At 39.6% G+C, this 20,271-nt stretch overlaps 1 protein-coding gene across 2 annotated transcripts in view; it reads left to right on the top strand.

The window, feature by feature from the left end:
- WTAP (WT1 associated protein) overlaps positions 1–19,143 on the top strand; it is a 45,183-nt gene extending 26,040 nt beyond the window's left edge. The window contains exons 5-8 of one of the 2 annotated variants that reach the window (XM_072141231.1): positions 219–346; positions 2,090–2,268; positions 14,716–14,870; positions 17,955–19,143. In XM_072141231.1, coding sequence (XP_071997332.1) covers positions 219–346; positions 2,090–2,268; positions 14,716–14,870; positions 17,955–18,526 — 1,034 coding nt within the window. In that variant the 3' untranslated portion in view covers positions 18,527–19,143. Of the gene's footprint in view, positions 1–218; positions 347–2,089; positions 2,863–14,715; positions 14,871–17,954 lie in introns of those variants that run through there. The other variant, XR_011854123.1, reaches the window with a different exon arrangement.
- Positions 19,144–20,271: the final 1,128 nt, after the last annotated feature.

Raw genomic sequence — 20,271 nt, 5'->3', positions numbered from 1 at the left:
CACCACTACAGCCAGTCACTGCTGAGGAACCACATTTCCTTTTGTAGGGGAATGTACAAAGTCATTGCTGCAGGCACCTCTAGAGTTTTGAAGGAGTAGTCAAGGCGATTTATGTGAAATCAATTTAGATCAATCAATATAGATCCTACAATAATCACAATGAATTGCTAGCTGTTTTATGGTCTTAAATTTTTCTTGTTTTTTAATTCTTTCTACAGCTAATGATGTGACAGGACTTCGTGAATCTGAAGAAAAACTAAAACAGCAACAGCAGGAATCTGCCAGAAGGGAGAATATATTAGTCATGAGATTAGCCACTAAGGAGCAAGAAATGCAGGAATGCACGGTTAGTTCTCATACAACTAGAAGTATACCAATCGCTAATTAAAGGGGTATTCTAGGGTGACTGCATTGGCATTCTCTCTGTACCTTGTAATTTTTTTGTAACTTTTTTGCCTTATTGGGTAAATATCAATATATAATATTTATGATGCATTTGACATTTTCATATGCAGGGGCTGCTATTTGACTAGGACGGTATAGGCAATTGTGTGATCTCTCCCTCCTCCTTCCTCCCTCTCTTTGCATAAAAAGTTGGCACTATGCAAAAATAGTGTAAAACACTAAGAATGAATTCACAAATGTAGCAATGGTACATCAGTTGTACACATAGCATAGCAAAAGCTGCATCAAAAGGGTCGCATGATTTGGCAAATGTTTATTGTGTAATGAAAAGTTAGTTTTCTTATGTACAATATTTATTCCTCATAGTTTTGTAGATCTCTGCTTTGTTCTATGTAAAGTTTAGTTCTTTGCTTCCATTGGATAAAAATCTGTCCATGGTCATGTGACCAACATGACTCCTTATTGGATTATCTGACAAGCCATCCAACTGTGCGACATCACATGACCATGGACAGATTTTTATCTAATAGAAGTAAATAACAAAGGCTCCTATCTAATGCTAGCAAGCGAAGATGTAGAAAACTGCAAAGTTGATACAGAAAGTAGCTGGAGGTCATATGGCTGAAAGCTTTGTAGTCAGCTTTTTGTTTTTTTTTCCTTGTACAAATCTGACCAAAAAAAAAAACTTGTGTGAATTTGAGGCATGGAGGAGATTTATCGGAAGTGTCTAAGCAGAACTGTTCTAATTACCCATGGCAACCAATCAGAGCTCGGCTTTCCTTTTCCCACCCCTGTTTATAAAAAATTAAGGCTAAGCTCTGGTTGCCATGGGCATCTTGAACAGTTCTGCTCAGACAATTCTGATAAATCCCCCTCTATGATAGTTTGTAATGTTGACATAATGCAGCTGTGTGCAGCACAAATCCCTGCTGGAATTCTTAGGCTGTGATCTCATATGCATTGCAGATTCTTTCCAAAATAGTGCAAAAAGGAAATCTAGATAAAAATAAATTCATCATTGACCCACATCACTTCTAGTCCTGCAAACAATGTTTTGCCTAATTACTATAACAGAGAAAATGTATTGGTACCCAGACATAAAATAACATAAAATGAAAAATGGCATAAAATAAATGTCGCAAAAAAAAAAAAAAAAAAAGTTTTGTGATAAATCTGTCACCCTTTTTTATTAGGGTTTGAGTGGCCTGTTGCTTCGCTAGCACCTGGGCTTTTTTTTTTTTTCTTTTGAGAACCTGCATCTGCTCTTTCCCTTTAAAAAAAAAAAAAAAATACTCTACTAAGCCAGAAGTGCAAGTATGGTTTATATTTGAGGACTGATGATGTGTAGGACAATATAGCAGATCTTGATGCATCAAATGTACTAATGATTTCTGCAAAACATGGTCCATTATTTACCATTGTATTACTCTTTTAATATTGATTAATTCCCTCAATTTAATAGACTTGCAGAATAGACCATTTACTTTAATTAAAAAGCATAAAGTGAAATTCCTTGATCAACAGTAGTAGGGGGGGGGGGGGTTCTTCTCTCTCCTACAAAGATTCCTTTATCTGAATTACCATTTGGTGGATGTTCTTCTGGTTGAGATTTGTTGTGTTTTTTTTTTTGTTTTGTTTTTTTTGCTGCATCCTGGTAATTGTTTCTGTTGGTTCCTCTGTCCAGAACCAGATTCAGCATCTCAAGCAAGTCCAGCAGCCAAGTGTTGCCCAGCTGAGAACAACTATGGTTGACCCAGCCATCAACTTGTTTTTCCTCAAAATGAAAGCTGAACTGGAACAGACTAAAGACAAACTGGAACAAGCCCAAAATGAACTGAGTGCCTGGAAATTTACGCCTGATAGGTAAACAAACCAAATACTCCCCAGTCAAGACTTCCCTGACAATCCCACTGCGAGAGTGCTATGGTGGGATGGCCAAGTACTCGTTTTGCACACCAAGACTCAGACTCTGTGAGCCAAAAAAAGCCACTTTCTTACATTGTCCAGCTTGTAATGCATAATGTAAAATTATGAGATGAACCTTGTCTTTCAGCTTTTTATTTTCCTCCCTTCGTTTGCTTCAGAGGCCTGAGAGCATCGGACTATTCCGAAGAAGTTGCCACATCCGGCATTGTCCCTATTTTCTAGAACACTTAGACACTTGAAAACATGGTTCTGATTGAAGAAAATACAGGCAGAAAAAGAAGTCTGGCACTTTGTGTCAGTGCCCTTATATGGAGCAGAGAACTTAGTTTTGTTTTTTGTTTTTTTCGTCCTTTTTCTTTTGCCATAAATCATGTAATTGAACATGTAAATTTCCCGTAAAAGGTGGAATGTTCATTGCTCTTTATATTGAGCCTAGTGACTTATAGACATTTTCAGTCCGCATATTCAAGTAAGACTCTGGACTTTCTCATTGTTCAATGAACTGCTGGGCCTAAACTCAAAAACATTGAGGTGAATTTTGTTTTTAAGGGTTTTGCCTACTGATAGCTTTTGACACTACCCTGCCACCAGAGTAGTGAAGGTTTTAAACGGCCAGCTACCATTTTAGTGCTTGTAGTGCGAACATGGTGTTTGTTTCATGCGCACTTCTCTGATGCAAGGTTTTTTTTATGTCAGAATATTTTGTGGATAAGTAATATGGGGGTGTTTAATGCACCTCCATGTGAAATGCACTTGGGAATAAAATTGTCATGCAACTAGATTTGTTGCAAGGACTAGCCAGTAACTTAAGCAAAAAAAATCAAAACTACACGTCGATTAGAACACTTGGCAGAGGGGGGGGACAGCGTAATGCATTTGTGCAGTTATAGTAGCTTGATGGTATTACTATGTTTTTTTCGTGTTTTAATGGTGCGTTTTGAATTGTGTTTTTCTGCTTCAGACACAGGCAAGAAAAAAAAACTAACAAAGTGCACTTTATTTGCCAATAAGGACTTTTTTTTCCCCATTTCTTTTCCGTGGTTTAAATTTTATTTATTTATTTTTTTAAATGCATGTTTTTGTTTTTCATGTACTTGAAAAAAAATATCTTCAGTGAAGGCCATGATTAATTGAAATTGGTGTTTTCACTTTCTATAATTTTACCCTTTTTTTTTTTTTTTTTTTTTATATATACAGCACAGAAACTTTTATACTGTATATGTGCACGATGGGTAAACATTCAATGGTTCTGAAATTCTAGTTTTAATATTTTTTTTTTTACCTTTTTTTTTTTTTAAATCAGGTAAGACATTATTTTATTTTTTTTTTAAATAAACCAGCTAAGACTTACTGTGACATCTGAACAGTTTCGGGTCATATGTTCATACCAATGTCTAGGAGACATTGGCCATAATGTTCTATTAAAATGATTTTTATCGCCTTAATCCTGCACTTCACAATGAAAGGCAGAAAGGATGACCATGGAAGGGTGTGAGGTATGAAACTTTTTTATACTATAAAGTAGTCTCCACAATTGCTCCATTGCTTCAAATTTCAGGTCTTGAAATTACACAGATTTGCTGCCCTAAATATAGTATGTTAGATGCCATAACCATCATTGGCAACAATTCTTAGTTGGTGTAAGTACTGCTCATCTGCCTATTGTAGGAGAATTATTGGCCATTTCTATGCTGTTGTTAACCTGACTCATCTGTTTGTGAAAAACAAGCCATTTCCAAATATTACTGGCACCATAGGGAATTGGGTTTTGTATATTTATATAGGTTGTGGGCCTGCTGAGGCATACTTCTAGTATTTGGTTATCACAAGGTTAAGAATACACATCAATTGCAGATCCCAGTCAGGTCCATGGCATGTACCCAGGTATTTCCAAATTTTCATTATCTTGAAATTTTGGTTTATGAATTTTGCATCCCTCGTATAAAAAAAACTCCACCAATTCAGCCCAGCTACACAGCCTTGTTTATTTGGGAGTTTTTAGGGATAAGGAAAAAAACTAACCAAGCACTACTTTGAGGTATGATCACCCGTTGTTGCCACAACAACATTTTACAGTCCTAGACATCTTTGAGAAAGAGGGAAACATGGACTTGCTGCACTGCCATTACGCATGATACTTTTTATGCAAAAAAAGTATGACTGGGCCTTTCCTTAGTTTGGACAGTATGTATAGTTTAATGGGGATAATGGCTGTGCACATACAAATTGTAAGGTGTTTTTCTGCTTAATAGTTTAGAATGAAGCACTATTGTTACGGAGTTTGTCTACCAAAATGTCATTTAAATTTTGTACAATCATAAATTATGCGACACTTGAACATCACACAGAGGCTATGGTATTTACTGCAAAATATGTACAGTGGACCGTTGTTCCATATGGGACATGGCTTCCCTTCGGGGATTGTCCACCTTTAGCAGATGGATATTGCTTGTGTATAGAAGTGTAAAAGGATTTTCCAATATACTTTCTGTATCAATTCCTCCGTTTTCTAGATCTCTGCTTGCTGTCATTCAACAGGAAGCTTCATTGCTTACTTTCTCTGCATAGAAATCTGTCCCTGGTCATGTGATGTCACACAGGCAAACGGCTTATTAAATCATAGCTCTTATTAGTCTCCCAATGACGTGTGACATCATATGACCATGAACGTTATCCACGGGAAACAATGAATGACAGCAAAAGGAGATGTAGATAATAGTGGGGAATTTCCCAATATACTTTCTGTAACTTTTATATCTACAAACAATACCAATTATTTAGATATAGACCCTTTTAAGTCTGTAAACCTAAAGTGTCAATCTGTTTGGAACATGTAGAGAAGTATTGTGGTTTCAAGATTTCCTTTATTCCTGTCCATTATGCAATAAGCTAAGGACAGATGGAGCACCAAGGATGTGTCCTAGGCCCCCTGGAGCGCTGCTATTCCTGCTTGGGCTACTTTCGTTCAGTCCCTCCTTCCTTCCGAAAATGGTGCTCCAGTTGCTTAGGACCTTGGGACTGCCAAGGCAGACTGTCACCTTAACATGCAGAATAAAATGGCAATTTCTCAAAAATACAATGGACAGAAATAAAACGATATGTTGGGAATCACAACAACCTGCAAGCAGATGATTTTGGAGAAGGTGGGTGACTGTTGTGTTCCCTTTCTCCTATAATATAGTGGCACAGCAGCCCACATCTGTCTTGAGTTGTGTGAAACCATAGACAAACTGTAGGTAACATTTTAGGGCTATTTTGGAGACTAAAACCACCCGCCCTGTAGACCAGTGTCTTACTGACCCATTATCCCTGTATGAACTAATACACTCTCTGGTTGCATTAATTAAGACTGACTTCTACTTGCCGGGCTATTCTTAATATCTTCACATATTTTCCATGACAAGCCCAGACATCCCTCCATGTTGTTCCGAGGGTTCAGTAAATTACTGTGCATGTGCCAGGAGGAGTTTGGTAAAACTGATGTGAATCCTATTTATAGAATACTACAAATGCATCCCCTGAAAGTTTATATGATGGTATTTGGGCATTGTGACCCTATCCATAAGGAACTATGGGTCGTTTAGTATCTCAAATATAATATATAATTTCAAATGCTAAAAGGTTATTTCTATCTTGGACACTTATGGCCTTTTCACAGCATATGCCATGAATTTACCTGGCGAACTTGGGTGGTCCCCTAACACCTTGGTCACCGGGATGTGGTAGCCACACTTGCATGGGAGAGTTCCATAAATGACCAAGCAGATGTGCCTCACTGGACCTGGAAATGCAGAAGGGAATAGGGTGCTTGCCTGATCCCCATTCTTGTGGTAAATGTTGTCCTAGAATTAATAGCAACATTTATGGCATATCCTGAGGTGTCAATATTGTCAAAGCTGGAAATGGTGCGTAAAGAGAAACTGTCACCAGGGACCTCATTTTCACTAAAGACAAGTTGCAGAAGCCCATTAGAGCTGCATTCAGACTATCCCTTTCTTCTTTCTCTTTTTGCATTGCATTACAATATAATTGTGTGTTATAACTAACCCTGCACCCTGACAGAATCCTCTGTGTAGGACTAGTGGTTAGGTTGCTTTGGTTGGGATACATTTAAAAAAAAAAAAAACACATGACTTGTCTGTGCTGCAGACTCCTCAGCTCTTGTTGTTTTTTTGAAATGCATCCCAACCAAAGCCCAACTAGGACTACACAGAGGATTCTGTCAAGGTGCCAAGTAAGTTATAACACACAATTATATTGTGATGAAAATACTAAGAGAAAGCAGAAAGACATATTTGCAATGGCGTATGTGAAAATGAGGTCCCTGGTGACAGGTTCCCTTTAAGAAATTTCTGTTATAATGTGCATTTTTCACTACTGCATAGAATTGTGCAGATACTGTTTCTCCTGACTTGCTGTTTGTCAACGATTCCAGAGATCGTTTTTGTAGCGTTGCACATTTATTTTAAACTAGAATATTTTAACAATATAATTTTATTGTGTCTCATCCAATTATTAGAAAGCAATCAGGCTGGACCTGAATTTGTGATCATTGCTCTTTTGTAACTCTATTTAAAGGGCTTGACCAACTATGTTAAAAAGCTGCCCCTTTATTGGTTGTAGTAAGCATTAAAAACAAAACGCATAATGTAACCTTTCATAGGTTCTCAGTTTCCAGTGCTGGCTCTCTTCAGTGACCGCTTCACTAACTGCACATTGCTGACGGATGTCAGCAGTGACCTGTTGTGCATGGGCTACCGTCTATGATCGTGTCTGGGAGTCTCCTGACTTGCACCATGTGCATTGCCAGGGCTAGGGAACAGAGGACAAAAGAAAAGTTCATTCTTGTTTTTATGCTCCCTATGAGACTTACAAATGAGTTGGACAACCTATTTAAAGGAAACCTACTACTTAGAATGGTCGGTGTAAGCAGTAAATACCGAGCACCAACTCAGGGTGAGCTGGTGCCGGTACTTACTTTCGTTAGTGTTATAAACCGCGGTATCGCGGTTTTAACACTTTTTAAACTCAAGAGCAGAAGAGGCTTCGGCGCTGCGCGCGACCGTGCACGCGCAACATCTCCGTCTTTCTCCGTCAATCGTGCGCACGCAGCGCTGAAGCCTGTTCTGCTCTAGAGTTTAAAAAGTGTTAGAACCGCGATACCGCCGCTTATAACACTAACGAAAGTAAGTACCGGCACCAGCTCACCCTGAGCTGGTGCTCGGTATTTACAGCTTACACCGACCATTCTAAGTGGTAGGTTTCCTTTAATAATTTTCTGGAAGCTGAGTACAGTGAACAATGGAATGCAAATATATTTACTAGTAAAGGAAACCTACCACCACGGATCTACCTAATAAGGTAGATTCAGTGAAAGGTTTCTTTATTTACTTGCAGCTTGATGGGTCTGGGTTATTTTTTTTTCGTTTGTTTTTTTTGTATGAAACTTTGATATAAATCTGGTCCACTTAAAATGTAAAATAACAAATCCGTAAAATTTTCTTTAGAGGCTACTGGGGCGTAGAGCAGGAGCTGCGGCTACTTTCCTCTATCTTCCGATATCCCATCTGTGCAGTCTTCAGCGCGCCGCTCGCTGTTTGCAAAGCTGGAGTTCGGCACATGTGCAGTAGCTTAGTCTGTGAAGCTTCTGCACATGCACACAACTCCACCAAGTGCGTCATGCAACAGCACGCTGCCCATAAGCGAGATAAATACTTTTAGTGGCACAGATTTATATAAAAAGTTTAACTGCAAGTAAATAAAGTTTCGGTGGCAGGTTCCTTTATTTACTTGCAGCTTGATGGGTCATTTTTTCTTTGTATTAAACTTTGATATAAACCTGGTCCACTAAAAAAAGTAAAATAACAAACACTCGGCACGTCGGATTCATCAAGTAAATCTGCATGTGGCAAACTCATTAGGTACAAAAAGTTGCAAATTTAGGCTGATGTCACATTGCGGTTTGATTGCGTTTTCCTTGCATTTTGAAACTAGTTACAAAAGCTGAGGAGAGGTGATTTGCCTAATTACATTACTGTTAACGTTTGTTAAAATTGTGTTTACTATGTGTTTTGTAAACGCAAAAATTAACAGTAATGTAATTGGGCAAATCGCCTCCCCTTACTGTTGTAATGTGTTTCAAACCGCAACGTGTGACCGCACACATGTCATTTTTGGTCCGTTTTTAAGGATGCGTTTTAAAAACTCGGCCATTTTTGACAGTTAACCATGCATTTGGCTGTTTAAAACCTGTTTATCTATTAAGATAATTGGGAAAACCTGACAAAAAACGTCAAAAACGGATGCGTTTTAAAAAATGCGTGCATCTTTAAACGGACTGAAAACATGCTTAAAAACGGACCAAAGACTCTGTGTGGCAGCATCACCCTTAGGCTTGTGTTCATGCATTTAGTTTTTCAGATGCATTTTTTGGAGCCAAAAGCAGGTGTGGATCATAATGGGTGAGAACATCATTGGTATGCCTCCTGGTATGGGCATCAAAAACTGCAACTGAAAAACTGAACGTGTAAACGCACCCTGAAGAACTTTTCTCTAAAATGTGCAACTTTGCAGCAAACCTGTGATGATATTAACTCCTAATATGCCACATTTATCAAGCTGCCTAAGCCACTATATATGTATCAGAGTATATTGGAAATTGCAGGGCATTTTATCATATGCCAGTGCTCTTCTGTGTGCCGGCATATGATGGAAGCCTCCCTACTGCTGAAGCAGATAAATCGGTAAGCGTAGCTTTGCTTAAAAACCTTCAAACTAACAGTAAATATTCAGTCTATAGTGAGGGCATTGGTGTGGTGCCAGTCCATGCTGGTGCCCTTTTGGCGTGGAGGTGGCACTTAACAAGTAATTGCGATTATTTCAGGACTTGTACACCCTAAAAAAAATAATAAAAATCTGGTGTACTGATAAATGTCCCCTATTGTCACAAGATGCTTGCCTACGCTCCATGTTTAAGGTGGCACATAAAATTCTAAAGACAATCCACAGCAGAAATCTGAAGCTAGACATTCATTCTTGCTGCAGATTTCCCATAATTTGGGTGAGGGGGTAGGGATAGATTTAGTTGATAATTACGTATAGAAGTGAATTTCACAATGATTAACTATTTGTGGATTTCAAATCTGAACTGGAGAAGAAAAAGCTATAGGTTCTCATTGAGAACAATGAGTAATGAATGCTTTGCTAGAATGTGCATCACAATAATTATCTGCTGAGACTGGAATATGTTTCATCACAGGCTTGTCAGCCAGTTCCTTATGGGTTATGCTCCTCTGAGAAGCCTTTGTGTTGACTAGCTGGTGCAGAGGTCAGTTTGTGTTCAGGCTTGATAGTAAATTGTCCATGAACAGCTTGCAATCTGAGTACACATGTAGTAATACTGTGAAAAGGAAGAATGGAAGTGGGGCTTTGCAGTTTAATATTGAGAACCCCATTTTTATAGTAGTCAGTTGTGTACCTGTCAAAGGTAGCATTAACACCTATGTAAACATCATGGACTCTTGCATATGCAGTTTTACACCTCAATAATTATTACATGTAATATCCTCTTCGTTTCACTGCTGCAGCTGCGCCCTGAAGGAAGGTCAAGCGACTTGAGTTCAGCTACTGTCACTTGAACTTCTTCAGCGCCCGTGAGCACCAGCAGGGGAGAGAGACATTGAGACATTTGTTCTGTCTCAGGTTTTTACTTCTTTCTAAAGGAAATCTACCGACAAAATCAGGAATGATAATCCAGGGACCCTTGCTCATGGATCCAGGCACAGTGACTGGGGTAATCTTATATTTATCCATGACATCCTTCATTCTAAAACTAATGTTCAAATTATGTAAGTAAGCCTAAAGGGCTCATGGGGTCATTACCAGAGCACCTCTGTGCTGTAGCCAGGGGTTACACTATGCAGGAGCACTGCCCCCTTCCCACTATGTGAGAGTACATCCGGGAGGGAAGAGTTCTGATAGAGCGGGGGGGGGGGGGGGGGGGAGATAGTGAGACAGTGTAACAGCCTTGGTGGGGCTCTGGTAATGCCGTCCAGAGCCCTTCTGGGTCATTAGCATAGTTTTAAGAATTGGTTTTAGAAGGAATGAGGCCATGGATGATAAATATGATTACCACAGTCACAGTGCCTCGATCTACGAGTAAGTGTCCCTGGTTTATTATGCTTTATTTTGATGGTAGATTTTTTAGATGATTGATCACTACAAAGTTGTAGGTTTTAAAAACTTACGAAAATTCTCTATCTGAACAAGCAGATTCCTCTGGAAGTGTAGATTTGTGTAAAAACCTGCTAACTAGCCTTTCCAAAAATTTATATAGGCACTCCTCTTTTATCTGGCTTATGCTGTTATATGTGCTTGCCATACACCTAAGATGTCTGCTAAACATTAATTCGGCTGACATCTAGCTTGTTGTAAATGTGCATGCTGGGTAGAATGGGAGAGGTGAGAGCTGCTGTCAAACCAAAACCCTGCCACCTGCAGATTGGTGAATTGCTTCCAAAATGTTCAGGTTCAGCTACAATGCCTCGAATATGTGTATAAAGTTAGTCCAATTGAAAAAAAGTTTAAAAAAAAAAACACAACAATTTAACCTGCTGGATCACATTTAAAATGATAAATGTTGCAACCATGAATAATATTTATTTGTATTAACAACTAGATTGACCCGTGTATATAGCTGCTGCTTCAGCTTTATACATTCACAAAAGTTGAAGGTGAGTATTAAATGTACGCTTCTGTTACGTCCATGTATGTATTGCATTGAAAATTGAAAAGCATTTGGATTACATATGTATGAATTATTTACAATGGTGTCAATTTTATGCAGAGTGCAGTTTGGGGGGGGGATTTCTGTTTCTACTAGTTAGATTTAGCCCATGAATTAATGTTGGTCTTCTTTGAAATAATCTATGGGCGTAGGAAATGTTGATCCAGGGATTTTTCTGATTTGGCGTAGGGAAGGCATTCGTTCTCTCAATTTAAGGTAATTGATGTGCCATCTATAGGAATTTTTGCCTTCTCCTGGATAAACTCTGTTTAAATAAAATAGAACATATGTCTAAATGACGCTGCTGCATGGGGCATGAAGGGGGGGGGTAATCCCAATTACTGGTGAGTTGCTAGTTATTGTGATTTATTTCAGGGCTTGTATGCCCAAAAAACTTTTAAATTTTGACTAGTTTTCTTGCAGGATACTGGCCAGTTATGCGCTACGCTGGTCTGGTCTGCATAGTAATTCCTTGAATCAAGTCAGCCTGAGGTCGCAACCCTCCCTTCCTCCTCTGTCCTCTTGTAAATAAGACCCCTGCACGTCTTTCATACCCCTATGTGTGCTGCAGCTTAACAAGAGATGTGCAGGGGGCTTGTTTTCAGTGGAGGAAGGGGATGTTAGTCTGACATACGGCTGACTCAATTCACAGGATTACAAAGCCGGGTGGGCAGAATGGGACACAGGAGCCGCTGACTGACTCCAATATCTTCATGAAGAACAACTTGCTACAGTAAATTTACCAACCCCTTGTGTAAAATGTGCAACACTGTAAGGGTACATACAAACACTTAAAGACGGCAGCTAACTCACGGCCGCAATAGACGTGCGTTATGCATGGACACTGTGCGCCAAGCACATTGTGTCTAACCGCCCTGTGCCCAAGCCATGCGGCTTGTTCCTATCCCTACGCTGATTTGCGGAGTGGCAGCTCAGCTCCCGGTAGGGGAGGGGCAAATTCACACGTCCGTTAGGGGACGTATATAAGGCTCACATTGGCTGGCAATGGGCACTCGGCGCGGTACGGTGCAGCACTCTTCCGTGGCCGGGAAAAAATATGACATGTCCTATCTTTCCCCGTATTACGCCGCTGTGTGACACTTATCGTTATGGAGAGGGGTGCACTCCTCCTCCTCTCCCGTGTGCCTGCCATGCTACAGTACGGCAGGCACCTGTGTGTGTGTGTGTGAAGTTAGAAACAAATTAAATGGGTTGTTCGTTGGTTGAAAACGCTAATGAGGTTCAGAACATCTTTGGCAGCAGAGTACAAGGACTTGGTCTACAAGATTGTAGTACATAGGGGCACATATTAGTTTACGTTTCCTGTAGTTGGCCTACTTAATCATTGCAATGTATCTTAAGTTTTTTCCTGTTGTGATACATGTGATAAGTTGCCTGTTTAGTCTCACTTTTGAGACTTTTTGTGGTGTGCGACTCTTTAGTCCCAAATACTAGTTTACCAAAAGTAAGTCTGGGTCTAGCATGCTCTGTTTTGCAACTTATTAGGCGCAAGAATGGAACAATTGCAAGCCCAAAAGTCTCACAAATATCTGGGCTACAAAAGAAATCTGGCACACAGCATTACATCCTTGAGGCAGCTAACTTTGTTACACTGCTTGATTCTGTACCTAAAAAGTCACAGAAAAAAAAATGGCAGCAATAGGAGTGATACATGTCCCCCATAGTATTATTTTCATTTAATAGGAGATATGTTATTGCTTTATTAATCGCGGTAGAGACTTTAAAGAGGATCTCTAAATCATGGAGACCCAGCATCATCCAGGCATTAAAGAAACATCCCTTTGATATCAAATGGAACAGTGTAACGCTTTAAGGATACTGTTTGAATAATGAAAAGTTATACCGTTTTCCAATATACTTCATTCCTCACTGTTTTCTATAGGAAGTATTATTTACTTCCTGTGGACATAAAGCGGTCACTGGTCATGTGATGTCACACAGTTGCACGGCTCGTTCGTATCACACAGCTTTAAAACTAATGAGCTGTGCACCTGTGTGACATCACATGACCAGGAACCTTGTCCACAGGAAGTGAACAATGAAGCTCCCTGTAGAATGGCAGCAAGAATAGAACTAGGAACCCATGAAGAATTTATACGCAACATACACTGAAAAATGTTATAACCTTATGCCGGCAATATTTGATGAAACTGGGCAACCTTTTTTTTCTTTTTTTTTTTTTTTTTTTTTCCATTATGCTGTTTCTCTTTCGCAACTACCAGTTATCAACCTTGACAAAGAGATGTCTTCTATAGTGTATCCTATTAGGACAGTGGTGGCGAACCTATGGCACAGGTGCCAGATGTGGCACTATGAGCCCTCTCTGTGGGCACCCAGGCCATCACCCAGCACAAAGGTCACCATTCAGGACTCCTCCTCCTGCAGTCACAGACAGCCCAGAACATGCCATGTTCAGCACTATTTTAAAGTGACTTGAAGAGTAAGGGAGGAGCAAGGAGGAGTGGGCAGAGCAGGATTATCATTGAAGCCCCTTCTCAGGGCCTGCGATTTATCCTGTTAAGGAGACCTTAGAGGGAAGCTGCAATAATAATCCGAATTTCTCCATCATTCAACTGTATTGGTGTCTTGAGAGCTCCAATACGTTCGAATCTGTGACACATCAGGGAGCAATATGTTACTTTAAATTGGCATTTGGCACTTTGTGAAAAATATGTGGTTTTCGGTTTCGGGTGCTTTAAAGGTCCAACTCAAGCTGTGCATCTTTTATGGTTCGGTCACACAGTGCGTTCTTGGACCGTTTTCAGACTGTTCACTTACCATGTGTGTGGCTGGTTTGAATCTTGTATTAACATTTTCACAGCTGCTTACACTTCTACAAATAAAGAAAAACTGATTCAAACCAGCCACACACAGTAAACATGCAAAAACGCATGCGTTTTCAGTCCGTTTTAAAACCGCCCAAGAACTCACTCTGTGACCCTAAATGAGGGCCATTGTTAGTTTCAGCACCAGATAGGCTGGTTAGGTTCTCTCGTCAGGTGTGGTTACCAGAGGCTTATCTGCTACAGCCCACTGAATAGTACAGAGCCTAATTGGCATAGAGGGTGGGCGCTAATGCCACACATTGCTCTTGTTACATTTCGAACAGCATGGTAATCTGAAGCCTAAAAAAGGGAAGCTGGTGGAAGCTCCTTCAATGGTATATTGCTGTGTTATGGATCATTTTAGTATTACCATCAGTGGAACAACAAAGACATATGTACGACTTGAACATTATCTTGCTAGGAAAGACTACAGCCAATGAAACCTTAATAAATTACAAGTTGTTGCCAGTACAAGCCTCTATTTACTCTGCACTGACTGCACATATTTTTATGCTAAAAGTTTGTTCATATAATTGGAAAGTGTAAATGTGATAGGATTGTCCTGCGACTTTGCCAAAATATATGAAGGTCTACAAAAATGAAGCACAACTCGGATAACTATGCAGAAAAATGTGAATTAGTGGGCAGAAGCTGTAAGATGTGTACAGTACTTAGCTGATATACAATAACATGTGTAAAGTTATTAATATATTCTTGTTTTGATAAAAAAAAAAAAACTTTTTGCCTTCACAGCCAAACAGGCAAAAAACTAATGGCGAAGTGTCGAATGCTTATCCAAGAGAACCAAGAGCTGGGGAGGCAGCTGTCACAGGGTCGTATTGCTCAACTTGAGGCAGAGTTGGCTTTGCAGAAGAAATATAGTGAAGAACTAAAAAGCAGTCAGGATGGTAAGAGTTCTAGTTACAAATAGGTTCACAACTGCATAGCATCTGTTTAACATGTACTCTCTGGTTTGTAGAAAGATGATATGTACTGGAGAACCTCTACATGAGAAAACAGTCCAATCTGTAGACAGCATGTTAGGACTGTATGACTCTGATAAGATAGGACTTCTGTACATAGAAATATAAATGGTAAAGGGGTATTCCAGGAATAAACATTCATATACAAATAGCTAATATGTAATTAGTTATTTAAAATTTTGCTCCCCTTAGCAGAAAAATGCTGCTGACATAGACTGTAATGAAGAATTAAATGCTACTGGCCCTTTAATCAGTCCATTGATTTCCTCTGCACAGAGCAGACACAGGACAGAAGATGGCCGCTGGTCACATGTCCACATCACATGTCCTGCACCTGCCTGAGCAGGTCATGTGATCATCACTATGTTTAGCTGTAGTCGGTTGGTTGCAGTGCATCCAGTATGGCCAGTGTTGTGGTGAGACGTCATCTCAGTGAGGTAATGTGCAGTGATGGCAGTAACGCATCGGGGGAGATTTATCAAGTTTCAGAGGTAAAACTGTTCTAGTTGCCCATGGAAACCAATCAGAGCTCAGCTTTAATTTTAGAAATTGCTTTGGGAGAATGAAAGCTGTGCTCTGGTTGCTATAGGCAACGAACAGTCCTGCTCTAAGAGACTTATGATAAATCTCCCCCATCATTACTTTGGTAACAGCAAGAAAGTCTGTTACATAATCACTGGGGAGCAGAGTAAGAGGTAGGAGGAGTTAATGATAACTAAAGGATCATGGGATTCTAGTTCCCAGTGGCGGCCATCTTGGTGATTTCTCCGCCTACTTTAAAAAGCCCATAACATTTGTGAATCATAAAATCATACTATTTAAACTAAATTTTTTGACTGACATTCAGTTTTCTTATATTCATTTTATTTATAGCATTATGGTTTTTTGTATCAGATGTTTATATTCATGGAATACCCTTTTAAGTATTGTATCCTATTCTCTAGAAACAGACTATTAAAAGCAGAAAAGACTTGTCTCCTTTGTTTTGCCATTGATGCACTAATGGGGTATTAAAGAGGACCTGTCAACCTTAAAAATGGCACTAGGAGCTGCATACTAAAGTAAGCAACTCCTAGTGCTAAAACAGTCCCAGCGGTGTTACACTGCTAGCGTTATCGGAAACCTCCAATAATGCTAGCAGACTCTGCCGTGATTTACACTAGAAACGCCGCACCGCTTTCAAAGCGCTGCCTCTTCCCCGGACCTGCCCGAGAATCATGCGGCAGTCACCGCCCCCTCATGAATATGCTGGACTGCTCTGAGCACTTCCTGCGTTTTTAGTGTACATCGCTGCAGTGTCTGCTAGTGTTATCAGAGGTTTCCGATAACGCTATGAGTGTAATACTACTACTATGTAATGCTACTGTTGTAGCACTAGGGGTGACAAGTCCTCTTTAAGTATTTTGGTGCAGAAAGGGAATTTCTTGAGGCAGTTTGAAACCAAAAAGAGGGTCTAAAAGACAACTCTGGAAGGATCTTAAATATAACTATTTACATGTTTTCTGAATGAATATTGTTGATGTATCCTGGAGTTGTTTTGATACCAGAATTTTATACTAGCCCTTTTAATATATCAAACGAAGCTGTATACCATAACTATACTTTTCCAAAAAAGCCTTTTCTTATAGAAGATGACCTTTAATGTGCCTTTTACTTACTTTAAAATTTGTTTGATCTTTTTTTACAGTTATTATACACAAATTGGCAATTATGTATTTTTACTGTATTGCATAGGTTTTCCTTGTATAACCAATATGAAATGTTCAATTTAACTTTTTTTTTAACATATGTTATTCATTACATTTAATTGTATTTGTGCACTACTATAAAAAGTTAGAGGAAAAAGTATTGGTTTCTTGTACTACCTTTTTGAGACTTCTTTTTGTCTCATTTGAGACACTCAAAAAAAATAGTATTAGAAATCAAATTGGTGATAAATCCTATATCTTGGCACAGATATATTTTAGTATATACATCCCTATTGCCAACAAATATTTAAATGCAATTCTAGATCTTGTGTGAGATGGAACCTTCCATATGGTCAGGTGATTCTTCTGAGGGCTTTCCCTCTTGACCAGAACTTGCAGTTGGTTCCTGCTCTACCCAGGGAATCCCCAGCAGCTCAATACCCAGAATTCCCTAGAGAAATGCAGGATCCAGCAGCCCAACATTTAATCCAAACAGTATTCGTTATACTTCTATATGACTGGGTAGGCCTATCCTGAGAAATTGTCAGGAGTTATAAAAGGTCAGTTAAAGGGGTTGTCCGAGAGCGATGAAAAAACAAAAGGTGGCGGGAGGGGGCTGCTTAAAAAATAGAGATGTACTTTCCTTCTGACGCCCTCCTCGTGTCCCATTCTGCTGTCGCTCTGATGCGTGCGCCATCTTAACAAACATGGCCGCCGGACCCGGCTGGACCCAACAACCATCGGACCCGCATACACAGTGCTGTGAATAGGGACGGGTGGAGGCTAAATCCAGCACTGCTCTGCCGGCCATGTTTGTTTACATGGCGCGCAGACCGGAGTGAAAGCAGTGTGGGACACCCGGATGGCGTCGAAGGCAAGTACATTTTTATTTTTTTAAAGCAGCCCTCTCCCGACCACCTTTTGTTTTTATCATAACTTTCGGACAACCCCTTTAAATAGTTTTCTATTAGGGTTCATGGTTTTGTTTTTTGTGGATTCTACTTAAATGAATGGATTCTAAATGGAAGAAGAATGTGCCCTGCCAATGATATTGGGCCTGCTCCTGCTGAATATACTAGTATTTTTTTCTATTCTACCTATTTGTCTCTTTGCTTACAAATTACCATTAGGTAAAAAAAAAATAAAGAAAAAATATAATACATTTTCCAATGTTGTGTGAACAGTTAACGTTAAACTTCTAGCGTGTTATTGTGTTTTCCAAATTTTCCATACACTTCTTTGTCTTTTGGGTTTTTTTGTTTTTTTTTCCCTAAATCCTGTTCGCTTTAAAAACCATCTGTTTTTTGAATTTTTTTAACAGAGCTAAATGACTTCATCATTCAACTAGATGAGGAAGTAGAAGGCATGCAAAGTACTATCTTGGTTCTTCAACAACAACTAAAAGAATCGCGCCAACAACTTTCTCAGCTCCAGCAACAGCAGTCTCAAGTTTCTGCTAACAGGACAACAGAGGCCAAAGAAGAGGTAGAGCTGGCGAGCAAAGACTGCAATCGGGTATCAAATGGACCAAGCAATGGTGGCTCTTCCCATCAGAGAAGTCACAACTCTGCAGCGCTTTATAGGGAGGGTAGTAGTCCAGAAAACGACTTTCCTGGGTCTCCTATGAATGAGGGGAAACTGTCCAACCACTCAGAGGAGAGAACTGGTAGAGGGGCATCAAGTTACTTAAATCAGCTTAGTACTGGTTATGAGAGTGTAGACTCACCGACTGGAAGTGAGAACTCTCTCACTCACCATTCTAATGATACAGACTCCAATCACGACTCTCAGGAGGAGAAACCAAGGAATACGAAAGGTAACAGAACTGTGAGCTCCCGTCACATCCAAAACGGCTTGGACTCTGATGCAAATGTACAGGGATCTGTTTTGTAAGAGAAAGGAAATTGTGTTTATTTTTGTTTTCTATAAATGGAAGTCATTTAATTTCACAGTTCATATTGTCAAAGAATAGTGTATATTTTGTCATAATTTTGCCTTTCTGAGTTTTGTTTTTCATTGTTAATGTAATCGCATTGGCAATTTGGTCATTTTAACAGTTAATTACATTGACACTTGTGAACAAAATTGACATTTATGTAGACAGTTATTTTTATGTAATATAAAATTAAGTTTGAAAAGTAACTTTGTAAATTCTTCACATTAAAGTCTGTACAACTTCTAATATCTTAAACCTTTGCTGTGAAGCGGGATTTCTGCAGTCTCATCACCATCTTTTCATAGTACGAAGTGGAGAAGAATACCCAAGTATGCCCAGTATCATAGTTTATTGCAAAAAAGTTCTCTGGTAGTTTGTATTCAACTCAGTTTTATTTTCGCCTTTTGCAAAGCAACTGTATATATTATTCCTCCTCTAGATGGCTGAATGTTTAACACAGTGCAGTTCAGTTTTTCAGACAGTTGTACCTTGTTTATGCATATGATCCTGTGACTCCAATATTACCTTGCCTGTACTGACCAAACCAAAATAAAGATTTTTTTTTTTAATAATGTCACTTTTTTAATGACTTTTGTTTACCATATTTACCATATAATGTATGCCAATTTAATTTTGGTTATTAAAGGCAATGGACACCTTTTGTGCTAGCAAAAATCTACACACGGTGTCAGGTTGCTGTAACAAAATAAGGTGCACTGAGCTTCTGTTATGTATTCATAAATCATCATTTTTAAGTGTGAATTTAGTTTGGCTGTGGGATTCTCCCTAGCACTGGTCAAATAATCTTCCAAATGTATCACACTCGTGAACCTGCTCTGGCCCCTTTCCTTTTCCATTTACACTGCATAGATCTCTTTCCCCTCTACTCTGATTATACTGATATACAGAGACCTTCATCTAACTGCTCGATGTGGGAGAGGAAAGCCTAAAAGTGAGTGTTACCTTACTTAACACCAGTGCGTATGGCAAGAATGGGCCGAGTACCCACGACAGCCTGTCCCCGATGTGGGGAGCTAGGGGCGGATTTCTGGCATATGAGCTGGGTTTGCCCTCCCATACAGGAGTTCTGGAATAACATTACCAATTTCTTATCCACACTAATACACATCCCGGTCCCCAAGTCACCTGAGGGATGCCTTTTAGTCCTACTTTCTGAAGAAGATTGGTCTCTTTACCAAATCATATTCCTAAGGGAAGCTCTATTTATGGCCAGAAAGTGCATTGCCCTGCGGTGGTATGACCCCAATACCCCAAACTTGAGCATGTGGAAATCACAAATTAACCAGATTCTACCCTATGAAAAACTGGTGTACAAACATCGCAAACGCCCCAATAAGCTTGATCAGGTATGGGGACTTTGGTGCAACTCAAGAGATACTAATTACTCGGCGCGTAGACTTAGACAAGAACTGAGAGATAGCACCTCCAATAGGTGAAGAGATACAGCAAAGCAGACAAAGTGGTGTGTCTTTATAAGGTGGAAGTTATCCCCGGCTAGACCGGCTAGCCGATTAAACCCTGAGGGTTTGGTTGGGGAGGGTGGGTGTAGTTGGATAGGGAGGAGAACCGACCTATAGGAGAAGGCTGACAAGTTTTTTTCTTTTGGTTTTGTTGTTTCACAGCAGTTAGTATGCAGATGAAACTGAAAGATTGTGTTATTGTTCGGGTCACAGCCGTGGCC

The sequence above is a fragment of the Engystomops pustulosus genome, chromosome 3 (genome assembly GCF_040894005.1).
Source record: "Engystomops pustulosus chromosome 3, aEngPut4.maternal, whole genome shotgun sequence".
NCBI lineage: Eukaryota > Metazoa > Chordata > Amphibia > Anura > Leptodactylidae > Engystomops > Engystomops pustulosus.
Note: the sequence above shows the minus strand (reverse complement) of the source record. Positions and strands in the feature narration are given on the sequence as shown.